The 16,609-nt window shown below is 38.2% G+C and overlaps 1 protein-coding gene and 1 long non-coding RNA gene across 4 annotated transcripts in view; one reads left to right on the top strand and one right to left on the bottom strand.

Moving 5' to 3' along the window:
• The window catches only part of MCHR2 (melanin concentrating hormone receptor 2), a 22,431-nt gene extending 20,135 nt beyond the window's left edge, over nt 1-2,296 (bottom strand). Inside the window, 1 exon segment of the mRNA XM_007113864.3 lies at nt 2,115-2,296. Within this exon segment, the coding sequence (XP_007113926.2) occupies nt 2,115-2,296 (182 nt within the window).
• Nucleotides 1-16,609, top strand: part of LOC102976558 (uncharacterized) — a 269,687-nt gene that overhangs the window by 94,115 nt on the left and 158,963 nt on the right. For all 3 annotated transcript variants that reach the window (XR_008618393.1, XR_008618392.1, XR_008618394.1), the window contains one exon: nt 9,335-9,399. This is a non-coding gene — a long non-coding RNA (uncharacterized lncRNA). The remainder of the gene's footprint in view (nt 1-9,334; nt 9,400-16,609) is intronic.

Raw genomic sequence — 16,609 nt, 5'->3', positions numbered from 1 at the left:
ATATATATATATATATATATATATATATAATTTTAAATGCTTGATATTCACAAATGGTTTTACAGGACACAGTAAGGAATGTCTGAATTCATTAAAAGTAGAATTCCAGTATACCAAATAAATCTTCAATTATGAATGTCATAAAAAAATACCATTGATACACTACACTTAACTACAGAGATAATGACAATAAAAATTTGAGAAGCCAGCTGGGGAAAGTGACCAGTGAAGAGCTCTCAGGGATAGTGAGTGTCATCCTGTCACTCTCCGGAGTGCTGCTCCTGTTTTTAATTGGTCCTGTGAGGATTCTTCCATCCACATGGTAAATCCAACCATCTTTCTAGTTTTGATGATTTGTTTGATGTTATTATTGTGGAGGATATAGCCTGGAATTTAGAATTATGGGATCTGAGTTCAAGCGCTAGGACTGTTACTTACCAGCTGTGTGATGCTAGACAAATTATTTTCTCTCCTGAGCCTCTTTCCTCAAATGAGTATTGCCATTTTGAGGAGTAAATGAGGTTACAACTGTGCTCTGTAAGTGTAATATGCTACACAAAAGTTTGTTGTAGTTATGTATTAATATAATGCTGAAAACACCTTTTTGGTAGTAATTTAGAATGTATTTTGTAATTTATAAATATGGACAAAAATCTTTAAAATCGTGGCTGTAAGTATGATCGGAGACCAGGACAAAATTTTTTTTAACACCTTATATGTATTAAAACAAGTAAACCTTAAATGTGAAAATAATCGGGGTAGCAAAGGTATCATGTAGTGATGGGGCATGTGTACACTAACTCTAAATTCATTTTGTCAAGCCAGTAGAGGACAAGTACAATGGTCCCTCAGTATCCATGAAGGATTGGTTCAGGACAGCTGCCCCCCACCCGTACCAACATCCACAGATGCTCAAGTTCCTTATATAAAATGGTGTAGTGTTTGCATATAACCTATACACATTCTCCCTAATATTTTAAATCATCTCTAGATTACTTATAATACCTAACACTATGTAAATACTCTGTAATTAGTTGTAAATACAATAGAAATGCTATGGAAATAGCTGCCAGGGCGTGGTAAATTCAAGCTTTGCTTTTTGGAGCTTTCTGGAATTTTTTGCCACATATTTTTGACGATTGCTTGAATCCCCAGATGTGGAACCCATGGATACAGAGCCCATGGGTACTGAGGGCTGACTGTAATCTGTTCTTATGCTCCAAGTTAAACCTTAGGCTCTAGGTTTGAGAGGAAGCAGGAAATTAGCTGAATGAGGTTGGGGACATGAAGCAAAGACGAGAGGTACTAGGGAGCAGGTGCCTCTCAGTTTGGCCTGCACTGGGTGGTCCATATTGAGGGGAGCAGCCCACCACGTATGACTGCCTGAATCTTTGGCAGTAGATCAGGTAGAGTATCTCTCTTGTCTAAGTGAGTGCAAAAGAGTCTCTTTTGCCAGTCAGGCCAGGTCAGCCTCTTAGGGTAGCTCTTATTGCTGGAAAATAAAATGGTTGCCTTGCAGTTTCAGTTCTTGCCTGGGCTCCACTGCCAGAGATTCTGAGTTAATTGGTCTGGGATGAAACTCTGTATTAGGATTTTTAAAAGCTCTGTGGTGATTCTTTTTTTAAATTTTTAAATATTTGTTTATTTTTGGCTGCATCAGGGGCATGTGGGATCTCTTGTTGCAGTGCGCGGGCTCCTCTCTAGATGTGGTGCGCGGGCTCAGTAGTTGTGGCGCACAGACTTAATTGCCCTGCGGCATGTGGGATCTTTGTTCCCCCACCAGGGATCGAACCCATGTCCCCTGCATTGGAAGGCAGATTCTCAGCCACTAGACCACGAGGGAAGTCCCTGTGGTGATGATTCTAATATGTAGCTAAAAATGAGAATCACTGCTGTAAAAATTCACTGACTCAACAGTAAGCACTGACATTTTGACATCTGCGACTCAGATGTTACTTAATACTTGATGAAAATATCTGTAGAACTTCTTTAATTATCTTAAGCAAATATTTCCAAAACCTTATTTCATTAAGAAAAATCCTACAGGGGGAAAAGGACTCATTGAAGGAGTATAGCATGTCCCTAAATTACGGAAAAGAAAAAGAAGCCCTTACCTTATTATAGTGAATACAATGAGGATGTTGCCAGCCAGCCCCATTGAACAGATGATCCCAACCATGGAAGGGAGGATGGCTGTATCCGCCATGCTGAGGGTTTGATAAGCAAACTCTGGATTCCAGGATTTGTTCAAAAGTTCAGCAGAGGTGTTACAACAGGATGAGTGAAGCGAATTCATTGTTTATGAACTTCCAGTGGTTAAAGCTGTGAAGGAATAAGACGTGATTTATTTAATGAAAATTTGAGGCAATTCCTTCCCTACAGATTTTCTTTAACTTAATTCAAAAAATATTTATTGGGGCTTTCTTTGCACCAAGAATTCATGCAACATAAGATTCCAGGATAAGTATGATTGCTCCCTGTCCATATGATGTGACAGATTACTCAATTTATTGAACAGTGTACTATATGATAGTGTGCACATGTTCTCCACCTGATTGTAGTACACGCTTCGAGCATAGCTAATATTTACTCAGTACACACCAGTCCTGGTTGTTTACAGCTGGCATCTGTTCTTACTGGCCTGCGTGTCTAGTCATATTAGCTAGCACCCCGACAATACTTAGGTTGTTAAGTATACCGTCTCTGTCTGCTATAAAGTGCATGGGGGACACCACCTATGATTGTTTAGGAATGCAGTGGGATAAGACTTCCTAAGATGATTCCTGGTCTGTCTTGAAGGATGAGGAAGAGTTAGATCAGGAAAGGACACTGTGGGAGGGAAAAGTGTTGTAGAGAGTCAGGGAACCATGCACAAAGAAGAATTATGGCACAGGAAAAAATGCCCACCAACCAACCTAAAAATAAACAAGTAAACAGATGAAACCAATGGAACTGGAAAATTATTTGCTTGGCCAACCATCTTGATAAAAGACATTTTAAAAATGCCGTCTAAGTCTTGTTTCTGGTAATGGTAAACTGAGTAACTGAGATTAACCCTCCCACTGAAAACAATAAAATATTATGAGCAAAATGTATATATGGGTATGTATCAATTTCCTTAGATGGTCCTCCAAAGCCCATTCTTGACTCTCAAATTGTGATTTTCCAAAATGCCCAGAATTCTATTAGCCCTACTCAAAAAATATATGTGGGGCTTTGCTGCTTAATCACAACTTCCACTGGTGCTGGAGAGAAGAGGAAACAGTAGTTTAACAAGATTTCATTTCCAGGGACTTCCCTGGTGGTGCAGTGGTTAAGAATCCGCCTGCCAATGCAGGGGACACGGGTTCGAGCCCTGGTCCGGGAAGATCCCACATGCCGCGGAGCAACTAAGCCCGTGAGCCACAGCTACTGAGCCTGCGCTCTAGAGCCCGTGAGCCACAACTACTGAAGCCCGAGAACCTAGAGCCCGTGCTCCGCAGCAAGAGAAGCCAACACAATGAGAAGCCCGCGCACCGCAACGAAGAGTAGTCCCCGCTCACCTCAACTAGAGAAAGCCTGTGTGCAGCAATGAAGACCCAACGCAGCCAAAAGTGAATAAATAAATAAACAATTTAAAAAATAAAAATATTCAAGATCTGAAAAGTTAGTGGGCTCTCCATGGCCAGTTTTTGGATGAGATCCAGTAACTACGAGGTAAGCAGACTATTGAAGCATCAAGGCTATCTTTATCCAGATGGTACTTGTTGATGCCACAACCATTTGAACACTTTTTCCATGTCTGTATCATGTTCAGAGGGAAGTCAAAGCCCTCAGCCTACTGAGGGTGGGGAATTTTGCAGAAGAACCCTTCTTCTGAGCTGGAGCACCAGGTGCAACATCCTTAGGCATGAATGAACCTGATTTAGATTTTCCTTTCCTACCTCCACAACTGTGGGGAATTCTGAGAGAGCTGCCTTGTGCTTTTGGAATGGAGAAGAAAGAGAGAAGGAAAAGAAAAGCAGATCTTTCCTGGGAAGGTTCAGAAGAATCCTTTCTCAGATTTGTACCCTCAGTAGGCAGGCCAGGGACTTTGAAGGTTTGACCTTAATCTTAGGTGATCCAGGCCTGCAAAACCCGCTATGAAACCAGGCAGATGCAAATGCAAATCCTTTTTGAAGGGAAAAACAGCCATTCTAGGCCTCAGAAAATCCTCAAAATATTTTTGAAGGCAATGGCCAGCAAGAAGTCAAAGATACAAGCATTGCATGTATGCTGATTAAAATGGATTAAAGACTTAAATGTAAGCCCATACACTTTGTGTGTGTGTGTGTGTGTGTGTGTGGTACGCGGGCCTCTCACTGTTGTGGCCTCTCCCGTTGCAGAGCACAGGCTCCAGACGCACAGGCTCAGCGGCCATGGCTCACGGGCCCAGCTGCTCCGCTGCATGTGGGATCTTCCTGGACCGGGGCACGAACCCGTGTCCCCTGCATCGGCAGGCAGATTCTCAACCACTGCGCCACCAGGGAAGCCCAAGCCCATACACTTTAAAACTACAAGAAGAAAACACAGGGAAAATGCTCCTTGACACTGGTCTTGGCAATGACTTTTTGGATATGATCAAAAGTGCAAGGAACAAACACAAAAGTAAACAAATGGGACTACATAAAACTAACAAGCTTCTGCACAACAAAAGAAACAATCAGCAAAATCAAAAGGCAACTTACGGAATGGGAGAAAATATTTTCAAACCATCCATCTGATAAGCAACTTATATCCAAAGTATATAAGAAACTTATACAACTCAATAGAAAAATAGAAACGGTCCAATTAGAAACTGGGTAAAGGACTTTAATAGACATTTTTCCAAAGAAGACATACAAATGGCCAACAGGTATATGAAAAGATACTAACCATCAGGAAAATGCAAATCAAATTCCAATGAGATATTTTGTCATACCTGTTTGGGTGGCCACTATGAAAAAAATAGAAAATAAAAATTGTTGTCAAAAATATGGAGGAAAGGGAATCATTTCGCACTGTTGGTAGGAATGTAAATTAGTGCAGCCACTATGGAAAACAGAGTGGAGTTTCTTCAAAAAATTAAAAGTAGAACTACCAAATAATGCAGCAATCCTACTCCTGGGTATACAACTAAAGGAAATGAAGTCAGTATCTTGAGATATATGTACTCCCATGTTCATTGTAGCATTATTTACATTTGCCAAGACATGGAAGTAAGCTAAGTGTCCACTGATGGATGAATGGATAAAGAAAATGTGATACATACACACACACACACACACACACACACACACACACACACACACACTAACAGAGGAATAATATTGAGCCATAGAAAGAAGGAAATCTTGCCTTTTGTGACAACATGGATGGACCTTGAGGGCACTATGCTAAGTGAAATAAGTCAGAGAAAGACAAATACTGTATGTTCTCACTTATATGTAGCATCTAAAAATACTGATCTTATAGAAACAGAGTAAAACGGTGGTTACCAGAGGCTTGGGAGTGGGGGGAGAAATGGGGAGATGTTGGTCAAAGGATATAAACTTCTAGCCATAAGATGAATAAGTTTTGGGGATCTAATGTACAGCATGGTGACTTTAACAGTATTGTATTATATACTTGAAAGCTGTTAAGAGAATAGATCTTAAATATTATTACCATAAAAAATGGTAATTATGTAGGTGGATGGAGGTGTTAACTAACCTTATTGTGGTAATTGTTTTGCAATATGTACATGTATCAAATCATCATGCTGTATACCTTAAATATGTTATATATCAATAATATCTCAATAAAGCTGGAAAAAAAGAAATGTGGTATATACATACAATGTAATATTAGTCAACCATAAACGTTAAGGAAATCCTGTCATATGCTACAACGTGGATGAACCTCCAGGGCGTTATGCTGAGTGAAATGAGCCAGTCACAGAAGGGTAAACACTGCACGATTACACACATATGAAATATCCAGTGTAGTCAAACTTATCGAGAGTAGAAGGGGTGGCCAAGGGTTAGGGGTATGGGGAAATAGGGAGTTGCTGTTCAATGGTAATAAAGTTTTAGTCATGCAAGATGAAAAAGTTCTAGAGATCTGCTGTATAGCATTGTCCTTATTCAACATTTAACACGGTACTGTTCACTCCAAAATTTGTTAAGAGGATCGATGTCATGTTATGTGTGTGTGTGTTTTTATGAGAATAAAAAAATGTACGTGAGGACAAAATGAGTACTTGAAAAATGTGGCAGAGTGAATGTTTCATGTTCTAGATGGAATATTCCAGTCAGTAGCCTGTTGGTAAAATATGTTCACACACAAAAAAGTAATGTCAAAATTGAAAAAAAAAAAAAGGGAGATATAATTAAGATAGCAAAAAAGCAAGGCTCACAGGATATTTCTAAGACGTATAACCAGAAAAAGGCTCTTGTTCAGAATATATAAAATATGTATACAAATCAATCAGAAAAGTGTAGACAATTCAACAGAAAAATGGCCAAAGATTTCAATAGGCATTTATAGGTATCCGACGGTGAATAAACATTTTCTAAGGTACTCAATACTCATTGGTGATAAGGAAAAGGCAAATTAAAAAACACAATATACCCTCAGATTGGTAAAAAAAAAATAAAAAATAAAAAAAGTCAAGTTTGAGAGTTCTAAGTGTTGGCGAGGATATGGAGCTGCAGAAACTCCTACCACTGGCAGGGGTATGAATTGTTATACCACTGTGGAAAACAGGGAAGCATTATTGATTAAAGTTGAATAATTACATATTATCCTGTGACCCAGAATCTTCCCCCTAGGTGGGATATAACTAGAGATACACATGTTTATATGGACCAAGATAAGTGCTCCAGAATGTTCACAGAAATATTTATTTTAAATGTCTTAAACTGAAAATAATAAAAATACCCATTAACAATGGGATGGATAACTAGACTGTGATATACTGATACAATGAAATACTGCACAGCACTAGAAGGGAACAGACTATAAAGACACACAGTAACATGGATGAATCTAATAACTTAAGGTTGGGCAAAAAGCAAAAGTTCATGAAGTATGATTCCATTTAGAAAGAATTTTAAAACACAGGCAAAACTAATCTATGTTATTAGGGATACATATAATAATGATAAAAATATAAAGAAAAGCAAAGAAGTGATAACTGGAAATGTCAGATTGATGGTCACCTCTAAACAGAGGGTTCTGTGGATGGCTGTGAAGGTTATATTAATAGAAAAATAGTTTTTAAAAAGCAGTCTAATACAATTTTATGAATGGTGGGTGTGAGACTAATTATGATGAGCTCAGGTGTGTGTACTGTAAAGCAGGACATTGCTACTTGAATAAGCAAAATTGCATCTAAATGACAATCCACACAATGAATAGCTAGTGGCCATAAAACATCTTCCCTAATCTTAAAAATAAAAAAAAATAAATAAATAGTCTAACATCTGACCATGTGGTTTCAAGGCAATAATCTAAATTTCTGCTCTTTCTTTGTTATTAATACTTATCTTCCTCTTAATTTTCTATTCTCTTTTACTTTTCTATTCAGTTACTTCAAACCTTAAAAATCAGCTAATATAAATGTTAACTTTGTGTTTTTGTTATGCTGAAATTTGATGCCAAAATGTATGTAAAAAATAGCAAAAGAGTTATTTTCAGGCAAAACAGCTATACATGACTGACAGGTTGAACTCACTGAAGAATTTCATATGGAAAAACAATTACAGTCAGTGACCTCATGTGTTTTTTTTGAATTTTGTTTTATTTAGTTTTTTATACAGCAGGTTCTTATTAGTTATCCATTTAATACATATTAGTGTATATATGTCAATCCCAGTCTCCCAATTCATCCCACCTCATGTTGTTTTATAAAAAACAAACGTGGCTATTTGAAAAAGTCAAGATGATTAGTTTATTTCAATCTTCATTCTGTTATTTAGATCATGAAAAACCGTGATGTTTAAGACTAATTTTGGGGGACACACAAAATCTAGTGTTCAAGATAAGAGGTGAAAATTAAACCTTTATGACAACTGTTTTTTAGTATTTCCACAATTTTCAAAAAGAAGAGATGGATTATATATTCAAATTAACAGGTTTGGCAAACATACGCACTTTTGGAAATGATGATTTAAGTTTAAGATATAGGCAAACTTTTTCCAGTGAATTACGTATAGCAATCCATTATCTCCCAAATCATTTATGTATTTCAAAATCTCTTCTCCAAATATAATCTACAGGAATACAACTCCCCAAGGTTTAGCCAACATTCCTCTGTGTGTTTTTAAGACTAACAGGCTCACATCTAAGATTTGGGAGTATAATCTATTATATGGCTATATTTTAATTTTTTTTAACATTTAACGAATGTTAAAAATGTTATTGACGACTCCTGGGCTGTTTGAATCTCAACCCAAATCTTTTCAGCCTCACCCTTCCATCTCTCTGTGCCTCTTGCTTTATTTACCTCCCAGCTCTCAACTTCTCCGAGGAAGATGGGAACTTCAGGGAGTGGGAAAGGAAGTTATCTGTAAAATAATACTGTGTGTGGAAAGAGCTTTGAAAGTAAGCTGTAACCTTTAATCTAAAAACTTTACTCATGTCACTAAAAACTGGACAGAGTAAGAGCCCTGTTACCTTGGCTGTGACTGTTTCTCCTGGTATCAATCAAAACCTCATGCTTAGCATCTGCTGTAAATGTTAGAATTAGAAGTAAAGACAAATTGTTGCATCTATGAAAATTCTGTCTAAGTAAAATTTTGTGAATCCCTCTGTCATATTTATAAGAAATTTCTTATTTTATCAGTTCACTTAATTTCAAATTTGAGAAATTAATCAGTTGAATAATAAATCCATGTCAAGGAAAATAATCTCGTTCTTCATCTTGTCTTGTCAGCTGTGGCAGGTAGTGGCCTGCTTGCCCTCCAGGTATATGACTCCTATACATGAAAAGCTAGTGTCCAACAATATTTGGTGTTTCACCAGGTTCACAAAGTACTATATACTTATATTTCTGTCCTTAATAGACACTACTCATTAGTTAAATATATAGGAACAAAATATTAATTCACTGATGGCTGCTATATATAGCTATTAAAAAGTTTCAAGCATTATTATTAAATTGTTCATATTTTAAATGTTACTAATATTTACTCAGAAGGTTATTTTTAAGAATCTTTTAGATAAAGAATGTCTCAATTGTTAAGTATGATTTCATTATATCTAAGGGCCATTTTCATCCAGGTCAACTGCCCTCTAACTTTACAACAAAAGCCAATGCTTAAATAAGACTAACTTAATAAATACTCTTTTGCAGGAAACCCCCTGTGCTATCTCTGTCTGTCTTCAGCTGGTTCCTCTGGAGTGAACCCATCCACCCAGGTAATAAATAATTTCCCTTGAAATTTTCTGGGTATAAAACTATTTCTCACTTATTAAATTGCAAGTTTTGGCACTTCTTTGGAATATAACCCCAGAAAACTGGTCTTAAATAGTTGAGAATGCCTTTTTGTAGGAAGGTTTTTTTTTTCCTTAAAAAAAGGAAATTTATGCGTGTGAGGTTGGTGTTGAAAGAAGACTGACAGTGTCAGTTTAATGTATTCTGCTTCACATCGTTTATATACACTGACGCCTTCATACATACACATTTTATTCATGATGACTAGGACAAGCAACAGGAGGAATGAATTTCAAGGAAATTAGATTTTTTTTAAAGAAAAAAGAAAGTGTGAAGAAGTCCGAAAAGTGTTAAGAAAACGTATATGGCAAAGAGGAGCATTATGTAGAGAATAAATCAAAAGAACTAACAGATGATGAGTGTATTTACATCAGAGTGATAATATCACACAATTTTGATATTTTAAGAAATAAATCCTAAGATAATAATCCTCAACTACTTTTCAGTAAACATAGCCATGATGATGGAATTAAATGAGCCAGCTTTAGGGCTACTTGTTACTATTTTCAAGTTAAATATCAAAAAAAAAATCATCTGGGGAAAAAAGCCTGCTGCTAATAACTAGTAAAGTCATTAAGGATGTTTCACTAGCCACAAAGCACAAAATATAACAATTATGTATACCTGCCTTCACCCCTGCCCATATATCCACACACACCTATGCGTCCCAGTTGTATAGATTTGCTCTCCAAGTTATGGCCCAACTAACTGGAGGATCTCATTATTTTTCATCTGATCTACCCATCTCCTTCCATTCTACCAAACCTCTCTTTGGGGAATCTCTATCTTAATGATCTCTAGGCATGCTCTACTTTAAGTCATTCATTCACTCAACAAACATTATAGTGTCTATAGCAAAGAACAAAACCAACAAGATTTCCACCCCCTGGAGTTACATTCTAATATTTAAGGGTTTATGGTTATGTAAGCGTACCACACTCTGCTACTTGTAATCTGTAACTTTGGTTAAGGAATCTAAGTCTCAGTTTCCCCATTGGTAAAACAGTAATAAGAACAGTACCTATCTCCAAGTATGGTTGTGATGATTAATGGGATAATATGAACAAGTGCTAAGAATAATGTGTTCTAGTAAGTGTTCATTTAATATCAGACATCATCATCATCATCATCATCATCACCATGCAGGAGAGTTTGCTTACTGGGCTGTAGGACACTGGGATGGGGATAGGGTGGGAAGAGTTGTAGGAATACGAGTTGTGAACCAAGACAGGGCTGAGGCTGCCACTTTCAATCTTTAATCTACAGTGAGTGGGTTTAGAAACTTAACAGGTAAACTGAGGCATATTAACATTTTTTTTTCAAGAATTTATTTGAGCAAACATCGATTCAAATCAGGCAGCACCAAACTGACAGTGGTTAGGAGTGCTCCACTGACAGGAGCTAGGGTTTTTTTTAATAGAGAAGATGCAGAAGCAAAGCAAGGAAAAGATTTGATTGACTATAGCTGAAGCGATTGCCTTATTTGGGAAAGCCCAGTTGGCTATTTGTGGCTGGTTGTTTCATTTTCTTGGATTCCAGTGCATTAACTCTGGCTTAGTTTTTGGTCTGCTTTTGTAGGCTACCACGGCATTAGAGCCACCTCCTTGTTTGATTACTTTAACAAAACATAGTACCATCTTTTAGCTCAAAACACCTCAGAGAGTCGAGAGGACCAGAAAAGGGAGGGTCACTCTCATGACCCCATCTCTATCTATTGATTGTCTAGACAGCGGCTACAATAACCTGATGTAGACATGGGAAAACCAGGCTTGGTCACCTCTCACAGGTAGAAAGAAGACTTCCTGGGGATCACTCTACCACTCACTTCACAGTTTTCAATATACCTCTGAGTGAAAAGGAGAAGTTGGAGAGAAGAGACTAGTGACGTTTGTCTTGATGAATACACCATGATTTGGTGATGATGCAAAAATACGATCAAATTGGCTGGGAGAGTGGTTTTTTGTTTTTTAATTAAAGTACAGTTGACTTATGATATTAGTTTCAAGGGTACAACATAGTGAATTGATTTGCTATTTTTTATGGATTGTACTCCATATAAAGTTATTATAAAATATTGGCTACATTCCCTGTGCTGCACGTTACATCCTTGTAACTTTATTTTATACCTAGTATTCTGTACATCTTAGTCCCCTTCACCTACCTTGCCCCTCCCTCAACCCCTCTCTGCTAGTTTGCTCTCTGTACCACATGACCCTGCACTTCCACTCTTGAGTGTTTATACAAATGAAAACACTAATTCGAAAGGATACATGCACCCCAATGTTCATAGCAGCACTATTTACAATAGCAAAGATATGGAAGTAACCTAAGTGTTCATCAACAGATGAATGAGTAAAGAAGATGTGGTATATATATATACAATGGAATATTACTCAGCCATGAAAAAAATTTGCCATTTGTAACAGCATGGATGGATGTAGAGTGTATTATGCTTAGTGGAATAAGTCAGATAGAGAAAGACAAATACTGTATGTTTTCACTTATATGTAGAATCTAAAAAATGAAACAAATGAACAAATATAACAAAACAGAAACAGACTCACAGATACATAAAACAAACTGGGAGTGTGTTTTAAACATACCCATCAGTTTATTTCTGCTGCTCACCCGTTTCCTTAGGATAAGTAGTAGCTGAACACTGTAACTGATGTAGCCTAAACAACTGAACTTTATGCTCACCTTTGATACAAAGGCATTTCACTTTTAATCCCAAACATTCACAGCATCCTTCATTTAAATTCCTTTGCTAACTAAGCAGAGAGAAGTTTTTCTCCACTGAACAAATGCAGGAATTGGATCTTACATTTGGTGGGGTGTGTAGACAGTCCGGAGCAGATGCAGGAGATTTGTAGGTCCTTAAGTTTATACAATGGGGGAGATGCTCTTTAAGAAAAACACAAAGTTACAAACGACTGCAAATATTTATTTAGAATGAGAAAAGACAGGATAGCAAATTATAAATATTAAATAGCTAAAAATACCCCAAACAGAAAATCCAGGAAAATAATGTGATATTTTTATTCATTTCTTAACAAACTTCTAAAATACTTTTCTTCTGCATGTTTTGGTAGCATAAATTTAATTATCTCTTCCAATGACAATGCTTATAATATATCATCTATTCTCTGAGTTGAGAAGCTATAGCCTTAGGAAACCATGTGATTTTTCACAAGTCTCAATCTTTTTATGTCTGAGTATTTTCAACCTATATGAAAACAAGTTATAATCTGGTGGACATCTGCTCTGTGTGGTTTTGGGGCATCAACAAATGGCATTAGTACCCTAGGAGATGAAGCCACTGCTGGTGATTGATGGGGTGAAGGGGCAGGGCTGCTGTAGGCTCTGCTTGTGTAAACAGGGCTGCTCTGCAGCTCAGTCCTTCAAACCACCGCCTACCCAGGCCCTTGTTCAAAAAACGCTACCGCAGAGTGGCTGCTGCTAACGAGCCAAATCTGTCAACTTTAAGGAAGGCTCACCTGTGGCTTTCTGACAGCGCTCCCCAGCTACGTCATGTTTGCTGACGCACCCACCTGACCTCCAGGTGTCTTCAGGCCCCTGTGTCTTACTTCAGTTCACCTTCTGGCAGTTTCTTTTACACCAGCGCCTTCCAGTCTCTGCACATGGACTCCTCAAGCCTTGCTAAGGCAAGAAGTGCTGGCTGGGATCAGGGCATGTTGCTCAAATTCCAGTTTTGCTTTTAAGAGATTTGCCTCCTTCTTGCCTCCGACACTTGCTGGCTCCTTGCCACACACATTTCTCTGTTAGCAGCTCACCCATTCCACTACATCCAAAGAGATCTTAGGCTTATAGAGGCCATAGTGCTGATGCTTACCTGACGTTGATTTCCTTTTGACTTTTTTGAATCATTCTTTTTTTTAAAAATTAATTTATTTTATTTTTGGCTGCGTTGGGTATTCGTTGCTGCATGGGCTTTCTCTAGTTGTGGAGAGCGGGGGCTACTCTTCATTGCGGTGTGCAGGCTTCTCATTGCGGTGTCTTCTCTTGTTGCGGAGCACGGGCTCTAGGCGCATAGGCTTCAGTAGTTGTGGCTCGCGGGCTCAATAGTTGTGGCGCACGGGCTTAGTTGCTCAGTGGCATGTGGAATCTTCCCGGACCACGGCTTGAACCCGTGTCCCCTGCTTTGGCAGGTGGATTCTTAACCACTGCGCCACCAGTAGAGCCCCTCCTTTTGACTTCAATTTCACTTTTATGATGAGATTATATTGCGCATAGGCTTCAGTAGTTGTGGCTCGCGGGCTCAATAGTTGTGGCGCACGGGCTTAGTTGCTCAGTGGCATGTGGAATCTTCCCGGACCACGGCTTGAACCCGTGTCCCCTGCTTTGGCAGGTGGATTCTTAACCACTGCGCCACCAGTAGAGCCCCTCCTTTTGACTTCAATTTCACTTTTATTATGAGATTATATTTTGGTGATTTGGTTTGATGTAAGCAAATGCTTAACTTTTTTTTTTCAAATTTTATTTTATTTATTTATTTTTTATACAGCAGGTTCTTATTAGTTATCCATTTTATTTTATTTTATTTTTGCCTTTTTTTAAACATCTTTATTTTTTATTTATTTTTGGGGGGGATTTGTAGTGGAGATTGTTTTAATTTTTTTTTAACATCTTTATTGGAGTACTCTTGAGTGTTTATACAAATGAAAACACTAATTCGAAAGGATACATGCACCCCAATGTTCATAGCAGCACTATTTACAATAGCAAAGATATGGAAGTAACCTAAGTGTTCATCAACAGATGAATGAGTAAAGAAGATGTGGTATATATATATACAATGGAATATTACTCAGCCATGAAAAAAATTTGCCATTTGTAACAGCATGGATGGATGTAGAGTGTATTATGCTTAGTGGAATAAGTCAGACAGAGAAAGACAAATACTGTATGTTTTCACTTATATGTAGAATCTAAAAAATGAAACAAATGAACAAATATAACAAAACAGAAACAGACTCACAGATACATAAAACAAACTGGGAGTGTGTTTTAAACATACCCATCAGTTTATTTCTGCTGCTCACCCGTTTCCTTAGGATAAGTAGTAGCTGAACACTGTAACTGATGTAGCCTAAACAACTGAACTTTATGCTCACCTTTGATACAAAGGCATTTCACTTTTAATCCCAAACATTCACAGCATCCTTCATTTAAATTCCTTTGCTAACTAAGCAGAGAGAAGTTTTTCTCCACTGAACAAATGCAGGAATTGGATCTTACATTTGGTGGGGTGTGTAGACAGTCCGGAGCAGATGCAGGAGATTTGTAGGTCCTTAAGTTTATACAATGGGGGAGATGCTCTTTAAGAAAAACACAAAGTTACAAACGACTGCAAATATTTATTTAGAATGAGAAAAGACAGGATAGCAAATTATAAATATTAAATAGCTAAAAATACCCCAAACAGAAAATCCAGGAAAATAATGTGATATTTTTATTCATTTCTTAACAAACTTCTAAAATACTTTTCTTCTGCATGTTTTGGTAGCATAAATTTAATTATCTCTTCCAATGACAATGCTTATAATATATCATCTATTCTCTGAGTTGAGAAGCTATAGCCTTAGGAAACCATGTGATTTTTCACAAGTCTCAATCTTTTTATGTCTGAGTATTTTCAACCTATATGAAAACAAGTTATAATCTGGTGGACATCTGCTCTGTGTGGTTTTGGGGCATCAACAAATGGCATTAGTACCCTAGGAGATGAAGCCACTGCTGGTGATTGATGGGGTGAAGGGGCAGGGCTGCTGTAGGCTCTGCTTGTGTAAACAGGGCTGCTCTGCAGCTCAGTCCTTCAAACCACCGCCTACCCAGGCCCTTGTTCAAAAAACGCTACCGCAGAGTGGCTGCTGCTAACGAGCCAAATCTGTCAACTTTAAGGAAGGCTCACCTGTGGCTTTCTGACAGCGCTCCCCAGCTACGTCATGTTTGCTGACGCACCCACCTGACCTCCAGGTGTCTTCAGGCCCCTGTGTCTTACTTCAGTTCACCTTCTGGCAGTTTCTTTTACACCAGCGCCTTCCAGTCTCTGCACATGGACTCCTCAAGCCTTGCTAAGGCAAGAAGTGCTGGCTGGGATCAGGGCATGTTGCTCAAATTCCAGTTTTGCTTTTAAGAGATTTGCCTCCTTCTTGCCTCCGACACTTGCTGGCTCCTTGCCACACACATTTCTCTGTTAGCAGCTCACCCATTCCACTACATCCAAAGAGATCTTAGGCTTATAGAGGCCATAGTGCTGATGCTTACCTGACGTTGATTTCCTTTTGACTTTTTTGAATCATTCTTTTTTTTAAAAATTAATTTATTTTATTTTTGGCTGCGTTGGGTATTCGTTGCTGCATGGGCTTTCTCTAGTTGTGGAGAGCGGGGGCTACTCTTCATTGCGGTGTGCAGGCTTCTCATTGCGGTGTCTTCTCTTGTTGCGGAGCACGGGCTCTAGGCGCATAGGCTTCAGTAGTTGTGGCTCGCGGGCTCAATAGTTGTGGCGCACGGGCTTAGTTGCTCAGTGGCATGTGGAATCTTCCCGGACCACGGCTTGAACCCGTGTCCCCTGCTTTGGCAGGTGGATTCTTAACCACTGCGCCACCAGTAGAGCCCCTCCTTTTGACTTCAATTTCACTTTTATGATGAGATTATATTTTGGTGATTTGGTTTGATGTAAGCAAATGCTTAACTTTTTTTTTTCAAATTTTATTTTATTTATTTATTTTTTATACAGCAGGTTCTTATTAGTTATCCATTTTATTTTATTTTATTTTTGCCTTTTTTTAAACATCTTTATTTTTTATTTATTTTTGGGGGGGATTTGTAGTGGAGATTGTTTTAATTTTTTTTTTAACATCTTTATTGGAGTATAATTGCTTTACAATGGTGTGTTAGTTTCTGCTTTATAACAGAGTGAATCAGTTATACATATACATATGTTCCCATATCTCTTCCCTTTTGCGTCTCCCTCCCTCCCACCCTCCCTATCCCACCCCTCTAGGTGGTCACAAAGCACCGAGCTGATCTCCCTGTGCTATGCGGCTGCTTCCCACTAGCTATCTATTTTACATTTGGTAGTGTATATATGTCCATGCCACTCTCTCACTT

The sequence above is a fragment of the Physeter macrocephalus genome, chromosome 10 (genome assembly GCF_002837175.3).
Source record: "Physeter macrocephalus isolate SW-GA chromosome 10, ASM283717v5, whole genome shotgun sequence".
In the NCBI taxonomy this organism is placed as follows: domain Eukaryota; kingdom Metazoa; phylum Chordata; class Mammalia; order Artiodactyla; family Physeteridae; genus Physeter; species Physeter macrocephalus.
Note: the sequence above shows the minus strand (reverse complement) of the source record. Positions and strands in the feature narration are given on the sequence as shown.